Source organism: Ambystoma mexicanum, chromosome 2q (assembly GCF_040938575.1).
Source record: "Ambystoma mexicanum isolate Mex_15411 chromosome 2q, UKY_AmexF1_1, whole genome shotgun sequence".
NCBI classification, from domain to species: domain Eukaryota; kingdom Metazoa; phylum Chordata; class Amphibia; order Caudata; family Ambystomatidae; genus Ambystoma; species Ambystoma mexicanum.
In genome coordinates this window covers 546,842,034-546,863,533 of record NC_090924.1, presented here as the reverse complement: position 1 = coordinate 546,863,533, position 21,500 = coordinate 546,842,034, and the positions used below count along the sequence as shown (strand labels likewise).

At 45.1% G+C, this 21,500-nt stretch overlaps 1 protein-coding gene across 3 annotated transcripts in view; it reads left to right on the top strand.

Moving 5' to 3' along the window:
* The window catches only part of CRHR2 (corticotropin releasing hormone receptor 2), a 2,206,543-nt gene that overhangs the window by 1,692,431 nt on the left and 492,612 nt on the right, over positions 1-21,500 (top strand). For all 3 annotated transcript variants that reach the window (XM_069647696.1, XM_069647698.1, XM_069647697.1), the window contains one exon: positions 5,059-5,176. In XM_069647696.1, the coding sequence (XP_069503797.1) occupies positions 5,059-5,176 (118 nt within the window). The remainder of the gene's footprint in view (positions 1-5,058; positions 5,177-21,500) is intronic.

Genomic DNA, 21,500 nt, shown 5'->3' with positions numbered 1-21,500 from the left:
CACTAGCATAAGCAGCTCAATATCACACACTAATAAACCACAAAAATACAACCGGTAAGTAGATAAACAAGTTTAGCTCCCCTGAAGTGGGAGCAAAATGGCAATTCAGATACTTAATAAAGGGGTAAAAAGACAAGGTTATAAGAATAGACAGCCCAAATACATTCATGGGTAGGGCAAAGGGTTTCAGTTAACCACAACCAGCAATTCTTCTCAATCGGCCTGGGCCAAAGTTAACGGTTCAGAGTCTTTGGGCCTCATTACAACCCAGGCGGTAAGTTACCGCCTGGGCCGTGACTTTACCACCATGGCGTAAACTATGTTTACGCCATGGTGGTTGGCGGACTTACCGCCCCATTCCGACCTTGGCGGGGCGGTAAGTCCCCAATCCCCATTTACCCTTCCCCATTCCCATTTTTGCCCCATAGGGCATAATGGGAGTGGGGAAGGCGTTAATTACGCCACCGTAAATTACGGTGGCGTAATTAACTCCATGGTCCCTTAGCGCCATGGATTTTAACACCTGCTAAAAGCAGGTGTTAAAAGCGCCATGGCGCTAAGGGACCTCGTACTCAGGCGGTAAGGGTCGGCGCTGTTTACGCTGCCGTAAACCCCTTACCGCCTGGGTCGTAATGAGGCCCTTTGTATAGGATAGCACAGTTCTGGTAGATAATAGTTAAGTCTTTGCCACGGAGTTCAGAAGAATTTGACTAGGTGAAAAGTTTGACGAATGCTTAGGGAATGTCAAGCCTTCATAGTTGAGGAAAGTTTCACGCACTTTCTCGATGGCCGAAAAGATTTCAGGACCACGTTTGCACAGTACCTTGTTAATAAAGAAGAGCTGTAGCTGAGGCAGTTATTCCTGGCCGTTGAGCAGATCTCGCTGTTCCTGAGCTTCAGTCATGGGGACAAGAAGGAGGACGTCAGGAGGTTCCTGCACTGCCCAGGGATGAGGCCAAAAGCTTAGCGAGACGTTGGTTTAAGGTGTGATTGCCTTAAAGTCCACAAGCTGGTTTCCTTCCCTCTGGCTATCCGGTTTTCAACAGCACTCTGATGAAAATTCGACCAGATGGGGACGAGTTGGTTGTACACACCAAACTCAAGGGAAGAAGTTAACCTTGAAGGGCTTCTCTGACGATGGATTTTCACGCAATTTGAACCTGCAGCAGGGCTTCACCGGCCGTCCAGGAGTTGCAGCAGTCCTCTTCCTTCAGCATGTCTTCGGTTCTTTTGTTCCAGTGGTCGACTCTGCTTTCCTAGTCCCAGAGTCCTGCTTTTAAACAGTTTTTCCCCATTAATTCCAGCCTGGCTGTCAATCACACAGCAGAGTGGTTGTCCTTGATGGACAGCCAGCCAGCCAATCACACCAGAGTGCATTCAGGTCTCCTAGGAAACTAAGCACAGGGAGTTGTGGGTACCTCCCTCACATCCTGTCCATCCCAGACACTCAGGAGCCAGAGGAGGGCTTCAGCACTGAAGCATGCCAAAGGCCAATGAACAAAGCGACCAAACCTGGTTTGGTGCGCAGAGTTAAACACAAGAAGGACTTTTCCTAAAAGAAATGGTGAAAAAAGTCGACCGGAGTCTGTTTTTACAGATAGGTCTTGGGAGCCATATTGAAAAACATGGCTGACCCGATTTTTATCTACCTTTATAAGTGGTCAGAATAATCACGGTAGATGATCTAAACCACTGCCATCAGCCATTTAAAGTAGGAAAGGGTAAAATGTGACTGTTACATGAGTGTTGTGACTCAGAGGAAGCTAGGCAACCCCTCCAGCACTCTATAGGAAAATAGGGTGCGCTGGGTCTGTAAGTTTAATGAGACTAGTAAAGTCAATTTAACTTTAAATGCTCTGGGAGACAGTAGTCAGTCCCAGAGGAGGTATTTAAACATTGGAAAGCCTGAAAGACATCCCTATGCCACTGCACTGGAGGTGCTGTGTGACACACAGAAAAAGATGATGCCTATGGAGTTGTTTTAAAACTCCATATCCAAAGAACACAAAACTAAAACACACTAAAAATGAAAAGTTCAAAGCCCCAAAATATAGCAAAAGAGCTGGAGGGCTCTAAGGTAGAGGGAATTTAGCACTTGTGTGAGAAATCTCTCTAACACTGGGGCATATAGAGAGTGGGCTGTGGCTGAGTGGGGATAGAGAGAGTAGGGCTTGGGGTAGATGGTTGGAGGATAGAGAGAGAGCGGCTTAAAGTAGATGGATGGGGATAGAACCAGTGGGGTTAGGGTGGGTGGCGGGGTAGAGAAAATGGGGCTTATGAAAAGAGAGAGTGGGGCTGTGGGTGGGTGGGGTTAGAGAGAGTGGGACTGTGGGTGGGGGTAGAGAGAGTGGGGCTTAGAGTGGGAGGCTGGTGCTAGAGAGAGTGGGGCTCTGGGTTGGTGGGGGTAGATAGAGTGGGTCTGTGGGTGTGTGTGTGGGTATAAAGAGTGGGGCTTATTATGGTTGGTGGGGGTAGAGAGAGTGTAGCTTATGGGTAAAGAGAGTGGGTCTTCGGGTGGGTAGGGTTTTAGAGAGAGTGGGGCTTAGGGTGGCTGAGGGAAACAGAGTGGGGCTTAGGGTGGGTGTGTGGGGGGATAAAGAAAGTGGCTCTTAGGGTGGGTGGAGGATGGAGAGAATGGGACTGTGGGTGGGGGATAGAGAGAGTGGGGCTTAGAGTGGGTGGGTGGGAGATAGAGAGAGTGAGGCTTAGGGTCGATGGGTGGGGATAGAGAGAGAGGGCCCTAGGGGCGAGGGGTGTGGGATAGAGAGAGTGGGGCTTTGGTTGAGTGGGTGGAGCTAGAGAGAGTGGGGCGTTGGTTGAGAGAGTGGGGCTTGCATGGTAGAAACAGTGGGGCTGTGGGTCATTGGGGGTAGAGAGAGTGGGGCATAGGATGGGTAGGTGGTGTTAGAGAGAGTGAGGCTTTGTTAGAGAGAGTGGGGCCTATGGTGGGTGGGTGGGGGCTAGAGAGTGTGGGGCTGTGGGTGGGTGGGGTAGAGAGAGTGGGGCTGTGGGTCCGTGGGTAGGGTGTAGAGAGAGTGGGGCCAGGGGGTGGGGGCTAGAGAGAGTGGGGCTGTTGTAGAGAGAGTGGGCTGTGGGTGGGGGTAGAGAGAGTGGGGCCAGGGGGTGGGGGCTAGAGAGAGTGGGGCTTAGGCTTGCTCGGGGTAGAGAGAGTGGGGCTAGGATGGATGGGTGGGTGAGAGGTAGAGTGGTGCTTGGATAGTGAGAGTGAGGGTAGACCGTCCCGTTACCTCAAGTCTCAGGAATTACTATAGCAGCTGCTACTGATTTTTCTCTAAAGCGCATGAATAATAAGGACGTGATCGGTATTATATTTGCAATAACACTATTTATAGAGTTACCTATAGTGCGTGGTAGACACACTTTGCCCTCAAATAATTGGTGCAGTGATTACACAACTCCTGCGCCCTATTGTTCTGCCTTAGATGGATGCTGTGGAGACTGAAGCTTATTTGTTGGACAGATCTCCACCACAGGTACTCAACCCACCTAACTATCTACCGAATGTTCAACTGAAAAGCAGCAAGCTAATGTTAATTAATCTGCTGCCATGCCTGCAGTCCCTTGCCCTCTACCCTTGCTGCTCTCGTCTGAAGTTGTCTTCGGGTTCAGGGACCGTCCACAATCAACAGTTTGAAATCTTAATAAAAGCCGCTAGTTCATGACGCCAAAGCAACACGAAGTTTGCAGTCGCTTACATTCACCACCCGCGACGGGTGCACGGCTGCATATAATACCCAACTGTAGCACACTCCATTATCGAACTAAAGCAATTCAGGCTGCCCAGCCGTCGTTACTTTTTCCAAACCCTAGCTGGCTTACATGCCAGGTTTTTAAATGCAATGAACGATAACAAAGAGAAACAGCCTGGATAAACCTGTAACTGACAACAATATAACAAGGCTTTACTTTGGAGCCTTCAACGAAGTCTCGAGCAGAGACAATTGTTCTTTTAAATCAGAAATATCACCCTGTGGTCATGAGAAGACTCTAGTTTCTTGAGACACCACCCAAGGCTTACCATACTCGGAATGCTGACTCCCTCTCGAAACCGGGTGAGTACCGTGTGAGTACGTGCCAGAAGTGGTGGGTACTTCTCTGCAGGGATCATTTTGTTAAGACAGTGTTATGCCTGCTTCAAGTTTCGCGAGATTTAGAATCAGCACGAGAATTATTCCAGGTAATATATCCTCTTTATCCGGCAGCTTCAGGGTGACCTTTTCCGAAGTCGTGAGTTTTCCTCAATCCTTCATCCATTCCCCTGTTCTGTTTGACCTGGCAGATTTCCCGTGCGTCAGTATCATACACTTCTCCACTGTAGGTTTGTGTAAACTATTGTTTTACTGTTTTTATTTTTTTATTTTTTATTTGTTACCGAGAGGTGGCTGCAGTAGTTCAGTTTTGACTGTAAAGAGATAGCGATAAGAGTAAATAAACAAATAAATAAATAAATAAGGTGTTTTAGTAGAGTTGTGTGTCCTGCATCAGGTAACTTCCCGCTATTAGGTCAATCCAGAATTACAGCACCTGGATATAGCTGATATGGTTGCCTGGCAAATGGACGCAATTTGCCTCGTCTCCAGTGCATCTCCTGCACCTGTCAGAGCCCTTCACTTCCCAATGTGAACGAGACTGGAGGCTTCACGTCTCTCGCCCATCATTGCGCTGGTAGCCTTCATCCGGTGCTTTGATTTGCAGGTCAAGCACGCAATGTGTTCTAGATGTGTTGATGTGTTCACTGTTCTCTTCAGCATGGCAAGTCATGACAACTGTTTGGACAAGTGGCAATATTTATTAAGCTGGAGAAAACTTGGATTAATGGATACTATGTTTCCTATGGACGCCTATACAATGTATACATGTTCTCTTTTTTATAACATTAAGTCACCTTTTTGTTTAATTGAAATTATTTACTGTATTTAAAATCACTTATGATGGGATTTTGTGGAACGAATTGATTTTATGAATTTATGATCCATAAAAGCTCTATTGCTCTGAACAGAACAAAATATAAATTCTTCCCCATTTCCTTCCCCCCAGGAGCATCCGATGCCTCCGAAATATCATTCACTGGAACCTGATTACCACCTTCATACTGAGGAATGTCATGTGGTTCCTGCTTCAGATGATCGACCACAACATACATGAGAGTAATGAGGTGAGGCATCCCTGGGAAGGGTGACTATCTGATTAAATCAAGAGGACTATTATCATTCTTGTCCATTCAGAAGGTCTACCATGAACACAAGCTAAATATGTTCGATTTTATATCTTCCCATTGCTCACCCAAATCTAACTACACCATATAATGGTCAGTGATATACCTGGTTTAGCACTATACAATATACTTTGTCGCTGGTTGTTTTTGTTTTCCCTTCGCGACATGCATGGTGCTTATGGGACAGGCACATAAGCCATTAAGAAAGTAATAATTGTATAATTGGTTACACATAACACACTTAGCACCAAAGAGGATTCTAAGCGCGGCCCCGGAATTCAAACCTGTGTTGCTCTGCGTCGTCTGGTTTCCAGAGCTATACTAGCCGTGCCACCCTCATTTCATTATAAGGACAGTGTGTGAGCGAGAGTCACTCAGTACAATTAGCCACTGTTATGAGTCAAATCATTCCAATGTGCTCTACATCTGACAACAAACCGATATAGCAAATGTCTGAGGGTATCTAGTGATTCAGAAGAAGTCGTTTTCAGGGATCCTTCTGGTCCAAAAGCTGGATGTTAGGCGTTCCATTCTATTGGTCCATGCACCCAGCATTGCGTTTTCCCTCCTTTTCTTTGCCAGAACAGGGTACCAAAAACCATGTTTTTTCAGTACAATCGAATTATTATTATTATTATTATTATTATTATTATTATTAATATTATTATTATTATTGTATTTATTGAGTTATGGAGCAAGGACATAGCTTCAGGAAGCAACATATTGATTTACATTGATAGTGGGAAGAACATTGTGAGGGAAGCAGAGAAACAAGGGAGCGGGGAGATAACCGGGGTGGGCGCTTTGTCAGCAAGCAATGTGGCGAGGACAAAGAGGGGGAGTAGACCGCCTATTCTCAGGTCAGGTGATGAGTGGAGGGTGTGTGTGTGTGTGTGTGTGTCCCTAGGTGTTGAGGGGGGGAGAAACCATTCCTTAAAGAAAGGGGTCTTGAATCCTTGAGTGATTGGGCGGGCTTATATTTTTTTATGTTATACTGAACTCAAAGTAGTACCAGACTACGGTGCCATGTGTGTGTCAAGCAGCACACGCGCATTTCAACCTAGGACAAACTGATAGGTTGTGATACATCTGCTGAAACTCGGATTCACTGCCATGTTTATTCAATCCTCCCGTTAGACCTGTTAGTTTCACAGTCTTGTTCCGTACTTATTGCATGTTGGGAGCCTGACAAAAGGGAAGGTGTTGTCAAGAGCATTCACTGTTCCTCATAGTCTCCTTTATGGAAATAATGTATCTAACATCTAGAACGGTGCTTTTTCAGCAACCACTTGCCTGCATGGGCAGCAAATACATGCTAAGCCAGATTTCTTCCCCTTGCTGCAGTCTGAGAGGACCACAGTAAAAGTGGTGTTATTGCGGACAGTGCTTTGGTAGCCATCATGTAGCACAAATCCATAAAAACAGGAAGTCAATAATGATTACAATTCTGGTGATTGCAAACTGTCTCACCTGTGAAGTACACCTATCTTCAGACAGTAGAACCCATTAGCAACATTGAGAAATCTCTGCGTGACAAGCTTTCAGAATCTTAGTAACACTGGTGAGAGAGCTTGTTGGCAGTTGGGTTGTAACCATTCTATCTCCATGTACTACTGGACATTTCGGAATGTGACAACACTGTAAACCTCAAGACTGAACTGTTATGATTCGAACCACCACGCGACTGTGGGTGAACAGGTGACCTAAAGACTTTTTCTGTTGCCTTTTCTGCACTCAAGCACTCTACCAAATCTAATTTGAGCACCTAAAACTAGGATTACTCAACGGGTATGCAACGTCAGACATTCTGAATGGGCTATTACTTAGTAGTGTGAAATTTGTCGTCCATCACATTCCTGGGTCTTAATATTTCTAGTTTTAGTGGGGGTTAAGCAGAATCCATATCTTTATTGTTATTGACCAGCATGTACCTTGACTGCTGCCCCATTATAACTGGTCACTACGGTTGGGCCGACATCTGGTAGTCTCTATAGCAGACAATGGGCCTCATTACAAGTGTGGCAGTATCCTTGCCGGTAAAACTGTCAGGCTGCCGCCAAACTTGCACATTTTTCCTGTTCCCGGGAATGGGAAATTCCCGGGGTATTACAACCCCGGTGGACCCGGGCATTGGCCATTCCTGGACAGCAAAAAATATTCTTCCCCATTCCCATTGAGCCCAATAGGGCTCAATGGGAATGGGGAAGCCGGATGCACGGCACCATTCGTGAATGGTGCCGGTGCATGCGGCGTGCTCTGCTCAGGGGTGCCAGTATACCCGTCAGGTCAGACCTGGTGGGCACAAAGGCACCGTGAGCAGAACTCGTAGTTTGCCGGTCCGGGAACATAAATGTACCCATCTTGTTCTCTCAAGCATGTACAACAATGTATTGCCCCGGAGCTAGGTTTCTGCTGTATAAAACATGAATACAAATACATATGATAGAGTATGTATTTCTCATGTGTTGTCTGTCCAGATTTGGATGCATGCTAAACTAGCTTCTCTCTGCATGCCCACTGTAACAAGAAATACCATTTTGTTAATATGCTGTTGTAAGGAAATGTCACTATCTAAAATGAACCAAGGAATTTGGTGGAGTGGACATGTTGAGGAGTCAGACCATCCAAGTGCATTTCATTCAGCCATCCTTGGATGACCTCCTGTTGCCTGGGTGACCGCGAACAAAACAATCCTTTTTGGTTGGGTTGAGCTTTAAGTATTTGAACGTCATCCTCATTTGAATAGTGGCATGGATGCTGGAGGAGTATGGTGCAGTGGGAGCAGTTCACTCTGAGCTGGCTATCATCTGCGTATTGTTGTAGAGAGATATTTTGGGTCATCTAAGAGTGAACCTAGCATTTCAGGTACAGGACGAAAACCACTGCAGAGAGTTTGGAGCCCTGTAGAACCCCAGTGAACTTCCCATTTGACGTTCAGGTCCTGAAGGTGCCTATTTATGAGATTGGTGTTTGTCTGATAGTTAACATTAGAGCTAATTGAGAAGCTCATTCTTTGTGCAAGAGGCTGGTCACAGTGCGGTTGTCTAGCAATTTGAAGGAAGCAGAAAGACCCACAGGGATACCATCACCAATAGTCCCTTTATCTAAAGATGTGGTGGACTTGGTACGGTCGTTCTTGTCCACCCGGGAATTGAAAATCTGATGGGGTTCGGCTTCCTCTTCTGCCTCCCCCATTGTTTGCGGTGTCCCCCAGGGTGCTTTTATCTCACCCCTGCTTTTCAACCTTTATCTTCTAGCTCTTGGAGAAACTGGGTGCATTTTTTACCAACTACGCTGATCATACACAGCTGGTCATCGAGGTAAGTGGGGACCACTCCCTGGATTCCATGGCCCTTAACAACATCTATGATTCCATCAAGGGTTGGATGTCCGAGAATTGGCTGTGTTCTACTGGCAGCAAAACCAAGCTCCTTATCTTCAGTCTCCCCAGGCTCACTCTAAACTTGACTCTTTGTATGACAACTTTCTTCTTCAAGATAATAAAATTGTGGTCCACAAAAAAGTTAAATCTAGAGGCCTCCCTTAATTTGGATGCCCAAGTGCACCATCTGTGTCAGAACTTTAACTACTGCCTAAGGCTTCTCCTCATCATTCGTCCTTATCTGTGTGAAAAAAAAACAGTGACCATAGCTTGGGCCACGATTTTAACTAGATTGGACTACTGTAATGACGTGCTAGGTGGTGCCTCCAAGTCTAACATCCAGGCCTATCAAATTATTCAGAATGACGCGGTTCACGTGGCCCTGAACATCCCCTGAATATCTCATATTTCTAATTTCAGGAGAGATCTTCATTGGCTCCCTGTGCAGGAGCAAATCCATTTCAAAATGGACACATTAGTGCATCATTGCCTTTACGGCAACACTCCTGAATATCTTAAAGTTTTGGTACCTTTGTACAATCTTCCACCCTGACCCAGTTACAGGGACTTAAATACACTTGATCCAGGAGTCTTGGAAGACCTTTCTGGATCCTTGTGTCGTCCTTCTGGAATGCTTTACCACCAACCTTTAGATCCATGCCTAACCCGATGCTCTTTAGGAAAGCCCTGAAAACACATCTCTTCAGGTAGATAGGTCTTCCAGTGATTCTTGATTTCTTCTGATGCCTATTGTCCCGTTGTCTCTGTTGTCACCTTGTGTCTCTGTCACAATCTGATACCTGTGGGCTGCTTAGTGCATTATAAACATCTTTGAGAGACGTTTCGGAGGCGGCCTCTTACGACGCACAGTTCCTGCGTATGTGGTGTAGAGGTGCGGCTTGAGACGACTGGGCTCTGGGTTCTTTCCTCGAATCTACGCGCACTGTGTCATCGATAGGCGCGGGCCCTGGCGGTCTGACTCTAGTGCCGGGACCAGAGCGGAGTCGGAGTCGGGAGTACGGAGGAGCATACGACGTAAGAAGAGCCGCCAGGGGTGACTGGTTGAGCACACTCGGTCCGGAACGCAGAGGGCGCACTGGTGCGTATCGTGATCCGGCGCCCCCCCGGAGGTAACTGGACTCACGGCAAGAGATACGGGGGGGTCTGGCGCCTGTGGGTGTTGGGGCGGCTTGAGTACAGCCTGGTGCCCGGTGCACCTTGGGGCGCTGTGCGCCACGGAGGTACATAATGGAGCCCATTGCAGTGGATAAGTTCTCCGGGGGCTACCGGCGACCGAAACCCAAATAAGTGTTTGGGTCCTACTGGCAAACGGAGACCACTACTAAGGAGTGACCTTTATATCTGGATATTTCATTATATGCGAAAATAACTGCTGGGCGTACTCGCACAGGCCTGACTAGGTCATTGGCTGGTGCCCCCTTAAACTGCGCATTGAGGCTGTCTCCCCATTGCAAGATCCTGTGAGTGGGGTGACAGCTCTTTTGCAGTGATAACTCTGAGCACGTGGATACTTTCCCTGGTGCAATTAACATTGTATTTACGATCCTCTGTTGACAAAGATCAGTGGCATCAGAAGCTGAGCCTGGTAGAATACCAATTTAACAGGAGACTGTGGGGATCTTCCCTTTGATCCTGTAATTGGCTAATTCTACCCACTGGTGCCAGGCGGCCTACCTATCCCAGAGTGGATGGCTCCCCATAAAAAATCTGCACCTTCCAAATATAATCTAAGGAAAAAGACACATGAAACAGACTTGGGTCCTATAATGGAAGAGCCTAAAGGTAGGAGAAATAAAGCCAAGAAGAGAACCCCTGTAGATCAAGGCAAGATAACGGGTTTCTTCCCCATAAACATACCGGCTGAAAATAATTCTACTACCCTTGAGACGCCTATGAATCAAGTCACCAATTCCCCCAACTTGGGCAGCTCACTAAATTTTGAGGATATTGACAACAACTCCTTATTGGACTTATGCCTGTCTATACAGAGAGGCATGACACCTCAGACAGTGGTGCACTCGGAGGATATGGAGTCTTATATACCAGAGAACCAGAGTGAAAATCACGGCAAACGACCCTCTCAAGCTGTAACAATGGAGAGGCTATCTACATCACCTAACCTAGTCATCGATACTTCATCTGTTAATGGAAGAGAGACAGAGAGTAATATACACCCGGCAGCCCAGGAAATCGCCGAATTACAAGCTTCCGTGACTTCCCTACAGTTTGCATTAAAAATACTGCTGAAGATGTCGGGTCGCATATTGGCTAACACAAACACATTGATGAGTGACATTGAGCAAAGGCGGAAGGCGGTGGAGGATGCGGAAAACAATCTATCTGAAGCTATTATAATAGCAAACGTGATGCACGAACAACAACTTCCTGGTCCCCACACTGACATAACAGCTCAACCAGATATACCAATGACCCGTAAGCAGCGGAGACTGGCCAAGTCAGCGTTAGATAGGGCCAGAGTGAATACTCAAGAGCTCTTACCTTTTGAACTAGAGAAGCCCATTCCTCGCTCAAAAAAAGGGAAAAAAAGAGCAGCTCGAGCAAAGAAGCGAAGGGCTGCAGGAGATGGTCGCCTAACTAGTTGGTTGATCGCGGAGACCACTGAAGCCCCAGATGGGGCCGAGCAACTCGAAAACTCAACAATTGTATCTATACTTGAAGATGATGGCACTCTAGTAAGGCCCCCAAAGACAGCTCAAGAGCTTGATTGCCTCCACAATACAGCTCATAACTCTACAGATTTGGTAAAAGAGTGTGACTCGAAGTGGGGGAATCGCACCTGTATTATTAGAAATCTATATCAATCTGGCACAAGCGCTTGGCTTTCTCGCTCCGAATTTTTAAAGAGATTATTTTCGGTACCACAATTGAGAGTTTTACAATCGGAAGACTTTCAATTCCTTGAGCCTTTGTCAGGATCCCATCCCAAGGTATCAGCCCTGCATTGCAAATTTATATCGACCGCCCAACTATTAAGGACCTATAAAACAGAGCTGAAAACTGTTGACATTGAGATAGACGCTGAAGTGAACTATAATGAGCCCAGCAGCTCTGAAATCGAAAATGCTATAGATGGGCCCTTGGACGCTTGCCCTATTTTGCCATCAGGAACCAAGATGGACAAAAATGATGTACAATCCGTCTTGAAATGGTTGACGGAGGCATTGTCTAAGGTGGTAGAGAATCATTGAAAATTATCGTTGGCTTCTTGGAACTGTAGGGGCTTTGCCCACCTTTTAAACAAGACAGGCCCCATAGCTCAATTATCTCACTACAACTGTATATGCTTGCAAGAAACCTTTGCTATGAATCCCCTATTTCTAGATGGATATAGGGGTTACCAGGTATCTGCCAAACGAGGCGAAAGAGGTAGACCCTTTGGGGGGCTATGGATTGGGGTATCCAATAGCCTAAGTTCAAGGAGGATTCTCGGGAGCCAAAATGACCAACTATTGGCTGTTGAAATAATATATAATATCAAGAAGACCACCGAGAAAGTCTTGGTGGTGTGCTTATATAATCCTCCGGGCGCTATGTATAGAGAATCAATACAAGAAGGGCTACATGAGCTATTGGCCAGTTGGTTAACCATTGAAGGAAACATTAATGTTTGTGTGGCTGGAGATTTTAATACCCATATGCTTGGGGGAGAGAGGAGCTTTGCTAACCCTAAACTCCGTCCCAGATGTGTTATGGAGCATGATAAAATAGAGGATGAAGGACTAGACTGGGTACACTCTTTTGGTGGGTGGGAATTTGAGATGTTAAATGGACGCACCAAGAGTGATCACCCGGGTAAACATACTTGGAACAATGGAACTGTGATCAGTACCCTAGATTATATTTTCGTGTCCCCGGGTCTGTTGCTACTGATTGATGATATGATGGTAATACCAAACATATGGAGTGACCATGCTATCTTGGTGTGCTCTTTTGACGGCCTGGAAACTCACGATCGAGTGTGCACTATGGGAGATCTGAACATCAACCATGCAGGGACATGCATCCGCTGGTCGGATAAGAATATCGCCCACGCTGGGGAAGCCTTACATAAGTGCGGCTATCTCAATGTTGAAGACTTTAAGAAAATGACCATGGATGGAGTCGAGGACTGGATATACCTGTTCTCTGAGCAATATGCCGCAACCCCGGTTGGGAATATGCTCGGTGAGCAGGAGAAATGTCCTACCTATGACAGATTTATTCGAGATGCTAAAAGAACATTGAGGGCGGAGCTAAGAAGAGCAAAGAAAACGAGTACGACTTGGGACATATATAACATTGTGTCCAAGGAAATAAAGATGAGATATAGGAGGGTGATTAAAGCAAAAAGAAGCTCTGATAGAAATAGAGCTTGGCAAAAGCTAATACAGACTATTTGCTCCCGTAAAACTAGCAGTATATGGGCTCTTCTTAACGAAGCAAGAGGAAATAGGACACGGCAATTAGTTAATCCTATTTCCAGTGCGGAATGGACTGCGTTTTTGGAAAAACGCAACATAGTGATCAGAGCCGAGGAGATGACCCCTTTGGGTGATATACCAACGGACCCTGATATTGACATTTCCCATGACTCCATCCTCTCTATTATTAAACAGCTGAAGTCATCTAGGGCACCCGGTCCCGATGGGCTCCCTAATATTGTAATAAAAAGTAGTCCAATTTTTTGGGCCACTCTAATGAATGTACTGTTCTCCAAGATTTTGAGGGCAGGGGTACTTCCGAGTTCATGGCAATCAGCCATACTAATACCAATATTTAAAAAAGGTAATCGAATAGACCCTAATAACTACAGATTACTCTCCATGTTAGACAGCACAAGCAAAATATTTGCGTCACTCCTGCTGAAAAAACTACAGATATGGGTTGACCGGGCTAAAATCTTAAGTAGCTTCCAAAGTGGCTTTAGGCAAGACTACTCAACTAGCCACAACATTTTTGTTATGGACTACTTGCGGACCAGAGCCTTACAAAGCGGACAACCACCCCTCTATGCACTCTACATAGATTTTAAAGCGGCCTTTGATTCTATCCCCCGAGAAAAACTATGGCTGAAGTTACAAAAGCTTGGCTGCCCAGCTGACCTACTATACTATTTAAGATTACTACATCAGAATACCAAGGTTAAATTGAAACTAGATCGAGCAGGTCGTATGACAGAGGAAGTCATACAAAATAGAGGAGTTAAACAAGGTTGTGTGACCGCCCCTCTAGTATACAATCTGTACGTGCATGACATACCGTCATCTTTAGCCTTAGCAAAAAACTGTCCTCCCAACATTGGTAAAACTCCATGCTTGGTACTCGCATATGCAGATGACTTAGTGATCTTTGACCACACAATCAGTGGCATACGTCGCTCAGCCATAGCTCTCTGGGGATATTCTGAACAAAATGGGCTCACAATTAATGTTGAAAAAACACATGTGATGAGATACACATGTAAAAGGTCCGCTCGTGTCTCTTTATGCATTAATAGAGTTGTAATTTCATATGTCCCTGAATATAAATACCTCGGGATTGAATTTGAACCCAGTGGTGATTACACGAATTGTAAACGCAATCGGAAAATAAGAGCTGCCCAATTTACTGCCCTATCTAAAAGCTTCACAATTAAACAGGGTGGGTACACACTATGGGGATCTAGACACCTATATATACAGGTCCTAGCGCCCATGATGGTGTATGGATTGGAATCACTAATTAAGATGGATCTAAATTGGCTACAAATTGTTGAGGGAAAGTACTGGAGGAAGATATTAGGACTCCCGGTATGTATCCCTATGGCTCTCCTTAGACTCGAGTTGGGCCTGATATCATTAAAAGCACAGACACTAAAGAAAAGAGCCGGATTCTACTTAAAAATGGTGAATGGTGCGGGTAATGCTCTGCTAACGACGTTTACCCTGAATAATAATAATGAAAACACCCTCAGCGAATTCAAAAAACAAATGGAACAATTGCTCAAAGAAATCTGCTGGAATCATCGTGAAGGGACTTACACGGAGGCTATGCAATCCTGTATGGAGAGACGAGTTGAGTTATGGGATTGGCTAGAGAATTATGAACATCTGCGCAAATTAAAAAGGTATAGGTTCATGGAAACCAGATTACATACTTTCAAGAAACCACAGAAATACCTGATGCAATGCCCGTCCCCAAGATTAAGGAGGTTCATACTTCTATTAAGAATGGAATATCTTCCCATTAAGATGACTACTGGTATTATGGAAAAGATACCCAGAGAACAACGCTATTGTCGCCTGTGTAAGAATCAGGAAGCCTTGGAGACAGCTAAACATGTACTAACTGAATGCCAGGGCATGATGGTTGACATAAAACTACACTTAAGCATGTTTGTACATAACTGGGAGACTATCGGAGACACACTGTTCTGGAATCATTGTGTAAACACCAACAGTATGCGCCTACTAACTGCGCTATACTCCATCTGGCTAAGAGTGGAAGATGAGCTGGGTATATCCATATGATGAGAGCTAGCCATTGTACTGGATAGAACTATGGGATAATACAGACTAGCATATGTATTCAAAATTTGTCGCTATGATAAGAAATAATCAAAATTCTGCCCATGGGTAACTATGGTGTGCTATTTTACGAAGAATTTTTATTTAACTTTAATCTTATGATTATGATGCTTTGAATTTTGTACTGAAAGTAATTAAGATGTATATGTGTAAAGTTTGAATTTTTAAACTATATCACATTAAAGATATTATTATTATTATTATTATTATAAACATATACCTACAAAATAAACAATAAACATCTCTGATCTGGTGAGCTTCAGCACTCACCTCGATAGCAGCTGTTTCTATGCTGCATTTGGGATGGAAGCCAGATTGGTAATCCCGACGCTGGCCTTGGTTGTTGATCTGCTCATGGAATTGATTGGCTAATATCTTGTCAATGATTTTACAGATACATGGAATGCAGGTTCTTGGTCAGTGGTTGGTGAGATCCTCTTGGGCCAAGGAGGATATTTTAGGCAGGGGGACCTGTCCTGTTTTAAGGAGCTTGGGAAGATGACTTGACTGAGCGAGGCATCCTCTTTTTGGAGGAGAGTGTTGGGTGTGGGCCTTGTGGACTTTTTTTATATTGTAGAAGGAAGGACATTGTGACTGTAAGAGGTTGGCTTTAGTTAGGTGAGAGTTTCAGAGAGAACCTTGGGAGTGAGGGTGGTTAAGGCAGTCCAGAGTTTTGATTGGTGCCAATGGTTTAAATAATTTAAATGCATCAATGGGCCTCATTACGAGTCTGGCGGTAACCGTGCCTGAAATTCTGGCAGGTTACCGCCGGACTCGTATTACCATTCCGCCTCTGTGATTCCCAGAATTACCGGGGCATTACGACCCCAGTGACCCGGGAATTCCGGAGGCGAATTCGGTAAATCCCCATTCCCATTGAATCCCATAGGAATCAATGGAAATGGGGAAGTGGAAACACCGGCGCCATCTGGTGATGGTGCCGGTGTTTCCACGTCCACCTGCAGGCGGGTGGTGTTAAACCCGCCAGGTTAGACCTGGCGGGAATGACACCTCCCGCCTGCAGAACTCGAGATCACCTGGTCCGGAAACAACGGTGGCGGCAGGTTTAACACCTGCCGCCACCGTTGATAATGAGGCCCAATGTTTGTTTAACTGTTTCGATTTTAGTGGTAAAGCAATTATTGATGGAGTGGTATTTGTCCAGGCACTGTAATATTGCTGGATCGGAAAAGGGTATAGAACAGTGTCTGACTGCATCAAAAGGGCTTTCCTTCTTTATGCAGGCAGAATTCAACATATCAAAGCAGATAATATGTTCTTCATCACCCAAGAAAATGTTGAAAATATTTCATCCTGGATAAAACATTTCGTTTATGCTATTTACACACCTCCAGACACCTTTAGATTGGTCTATATGTCAAAGATATGGAAATCGCTTCAGTATGGGATACACTAAAATAAGTTATGTACATGCATGCACCCCATGTTTTATTTTTCGATTCAAGTGTAATTCACGTGTTTTCCTCAATGTACTTTTCACTAGACAACTTACCGTGATATAACCTCAAACGAATAAAGGGGAAAAACAAAATGTCTCTTTAAAACTATTTTGAACCTCTAGCAGACTTACTTGTGGATGCACACCAAAGAGCTGTGCAAATAGTATCTAGAATATTGGTTAAACAGGCAGAGGGATATCAATGCAGGTGTTGTTTGTTAAAGTACAGAGTACATTAGACCTTGAAGTGCTTGCGTTGTAAGGACAGCGTGAGGCTAGGTCCATCAAGATACAGAGTGAAGACTTCTAGGTGACAGGCACCAGAGAATTTTGGATGTTATGGTACTGCAGACTGCCAAACCACTGTAAAAATGCACGTCACCTGGCAGAGGTAGTATAAAGTCTGTATGGACAGGTGATGTGAAGAAATAGGGAAGAGAAAAGGAATGCTGGTCAACCAGCGCCTCAATGCATCCAGGGTGTATGTGCGCGATACAAATTAATTAAATAAATAAATAAATAAATACACCTTATAATTATTTATTTTGGAGATACAGCACAACAGATATCAGGTTCCCGGCTGAGTCATACACTACAGAGGCATGTTCTACAAGTTTGCTATGACTTTTTATTCTCCCAAATCCTACTTTGGATGAAGTGCATTCGGTGTACAGCTGATTATTTTTGCAACCGAGAGATGTGGTGTCAAGATGGAGCTGAAGGGCATTGCCTGTTTTAACTGATAAAGCAGCGCTCTCTTATGAAGTAATAATGGCACCTTGAATCCATCAATCACAGGAACTTCCTGAGTATCCTTCAGGATATGTATGTGCATTTAATTTACATACTGATTAAATGGGCCTGTTTCCAGCTGGCAACCTTGCTGTAATCTGTGATTTGTTAGACTATGTGCTCTTATTTCACGGCATACCACTGACAGCCTGGCTTTTGAAAGGTTTTTTATAGTACCATCAGGGCTATGGCGACTGAAGTTGACAGCAGTCGGAACTAAGTGGCATGCAGATGAAAAGACTCGGGGCCTGATTACAAATGTGGCCATTGCGGTAAAACAATTGGTATTTTTGAACTAAAATTATTGTGAATCTCTTTAGTACTTTGAATACCTCACATGTAGGTCGCGATTGAAAACACTTTTCCCTCTTCAGACCTTCAGTGTTAGAACACAAAATTCCGAATGTCCCATTAAAATGTCGCATTAGCCAAGCGAAACACCTAAAGGAAGCAGTGCATAGTCTCAAAGGAAAAATGGATGACTCAGGGGCAAAGAATGGGAGCAGCATGCAGACTCAGAAAAGGGATAGCACTCAGACTCAGGGGAGCAATGCACAGACTCTGTGTGGCAGTGAGCAGAAGTGAGCAGACGTTGGGGCTAGGATGCAGTGACAGCGTGCAGGCTCACTTGGGAAATCACAAAGGCTCACAGGAAGGACCAAACACATACACGAGCAGCACACCGGCTGATATGAGGTGATACCCAAAAAACTGAGAATGTGGACTGATAACATTTGCCATTAATGGGAAGCCGCACAGGACCAGGGGAAGTAGCAGTAGGTACACTTGAGACATGGGGCAGCACATGTTGCTGGTGACAGTTCAGTTCCAGAGGAAGCATTAGATGCAGAAGGGATAACCAGTTTCAGAGGAATGAGGGACAGTTCCTTGAGAAGGGGTGACATCTATAGTAAATAGGTGTCAGTCCAATAGGAGGTTACAGTTTCAATAGGCGGACAACAAATCCAGTAGGGAGACAACAAATCAAGAAGAGGGGTACAGACCTAAAAGGGAACAATGTGGTGGAATTGGGGACAAATTGAGAGGGTACTGAGAGTTATACGTCAAATGGTGACGTTTTGGGAGACCTGGACTTGAGGGCCATCTCACCCCATGCCACTGGGATAGCTGGAATGAGTGGGATCTGGGGCCTCACCTTCTCTTCTGTGATGCATCATCTCAACCAACCTTCCTGCTCGCTCTTTCATGGTGATGGCAGGCGGCTGAGGAGCACAGATGGAGAGTAGTACAGCCTTTAATCCCAGGGGCATCCAGAATGCTCTCGCCAGGCCGCCTCAGGTCACACTGTTCCTTTTGAGCCACACTCTCATGGCGCATGCATCCCCATCTATTCTCCCTCGTGCTGTGGGCTTTCTAGAGATTTGCTTTGTGAATAATGACGATTTCGTGAAGGAGGAGCTTTTATTGTGATGGGGAATTGTGGCACCTCAAGGGAGTCAACACTTTAATACTTTGCATACGTAATTATGCTAGCCGAGTACAATGATGAATGCTGAAATACACTCCGATTCTACTTCCTCCTCAGCTGGACTCCAAGCTGAAGGTCTCTTTATCATTTTCTCTCTGCAGTTTTAGTTTAAGCCAACATCCATGCTAGCAGGCCTGATATTGCCTCTTGATGCAGCTGTGGAGGCTGACGTTCCCGCAGTGCGCTCCACCATGCACAATAACAGGCATCAGTGGTCAAGCTGACCCAACAGGCAGCCTGGCACGCTACCCAGATAATTCCCTCATTGGCTCCGGTGACACAGTGACTCCACATGGCATGGCTTCTGGTAAAATGTCTGTTAACTCGAATGAAGCTTTTCTCAAGTCTAATCCAGAGATTAAGACCGTAGGTTTCAAAGAGCGCCTTAAAGGGTCTTCAGTTGATAGCCCATGACACATACTTGTGATTCTTCATAGCCTCATGACATCAAGTGCCTAGAATACAGGGAGGTGGCACTCATCCATGTATAAGTGTAGCTCTCAGCAAAACAAGCACACACACAAGACCCTGGGGCGTAGACTACACTGCCTGGTCTACCAGATCTGGAAATAAGCTGGTCTTGTTTTGCCGCATTCATAGGAAATGGAGATGAATGGCTAGTGCAAGCTCAACGCTTCAAAGAAACATCTCCTGAACTGAACCAATCCATTGTTAGGGATGTGAATTACTTTTTTCCCAAAATGGATCCATCCCTCAAGCTTTTAGTTCGTCCTATGTTATGTCCGGGTGCTTTTGAATGTTGCTGCAAAGCAGTCTGAGAGTTATATGGCCCCAGTGTAAAAAAAAAAACACATGAATTATCCATTCGTGAGTAGATAATTGCCGGCCATAACATGCTAATGAATTAGATGTCAAACGGTACCAATTACCGTTTCATGTCAATGGAATCTTAATCAGAGTCTTGCATTAAGCATTAATGCCCCGATAGACCACAGAGAGCAGTTAATGGCCTAGTGCTAATGCCACGCACAATTTCACTTGCACCAGTGCAGATATTCGGTAATATGGCTCCCGGTGTGACACTTTCAAAAATACAGAATACATTAAACTAGTAGGAGGGACGTGGACATTATCAGACTCATGCATGATTAACACATTACCCCTTCTAGTCAGTGATTGGAATCCAAAAAAAAGGTTGCAGGTGATGATAAAAATACAACATTGCTCTTTAGTCGCTAAAATTAATACATCATGTTATGTTTAGGCAAGAATAAGTCGTCCTGCATACATTTCCATATGCCCCAGTGAACAACTTTCCAAATACATTAGCTCTTTCTTACATCCATCACCAAACAATTCATATACGCATCATGAACTAAGAAATGAAAAGGTGTGTACTAAATATCGAAGACACTCACTGGTACAGAAATATGCGATTAAGAAAAGGACGGGTTCCTATACAATGACATGTTTATTTTATGTTCGAGCATTTTAATGGCAATTGCCATCTAGATACAGAGAGAAGACGTGCTAGGTGACAGGCACCAGAGAATATTGGATGTTATGGTACTGCAGACTGTCAACCGGGACGTCACCTGGCAGAGGTAGTATAAAGTCTGTATGGAGATGTCGGGGGGAAATTCTGCCGGGGTCGGCCGGGCCATCCGCAGACCTCCGGGCAGGGAGGCCCCAACTCCTCCCGTATATCCCAAAAGAGATAGAGTATGAGACACACACAAGAAGCAATGTGACTCTGCTGTTTATTAAACACAAACGGCAGGGATGGGTCAAGGATCATACGCGTCTGACCTGACACACACACAATCGTGGGGCTCGCAGGCCCTTTTTACTGTAGTATGACGCGCTACTTGCGTCACTTTAGAAAATTAACAAAAAAACCTATCGCCACTCTTAATTGGTTGCTCGAGTGGTAGGGTTAGTATAGCATACGTATAGAGAATAATATGAGTGGCCGAGGTTTAGTCAGGTGATATATCTGGGTTGTCCCTACAATTAGATACATGAGATTTGTTACATGAAGACTCCTAATGGTTGGTTGATGTTAATGGCGTCAGTGATAAGAGCCCCATGTTCTGATTGGTGCGCCCGTGAGCTTCCCAGCCTGGGACCATCGCTGTTCCCAGCTCTCGGTGTACCTGCAATTTGCAACAATGTTTCACAATTGGTACATGCAGACAATGTGAAGACTTATTCATGAGCTAGACGGCCGACTACTCCCATCGTTGCAGATGTCCATTGATCCTTTCAAGTGTATCTGCCTGTGTCTTGTAACGAGGGATCCAGACGCCTCCTTCCTCCTGGGCTTGGCATCTCGTCAGGTTCGGCTTGGTCACGTGGGATGGGACCGTGTTTGAGGCAGAATTCTGCACAATTAATATTGTTTTTCCACTGTGTGTCTGGTTTGATTGCAGGTGCGACTTTGATGTTGGTGCGCGGCGTGCGAGGTTGCAACATCGTGCCCTTGATGGTCTGCTTTTGGAATGTGGGTTTGCAACATTACGACCTTGGCTGTCTGCTTTCCCCAGGCTCATTCTGCAGGATCAGCAACCTGACTCTTGTTCTGTTAACGTCCA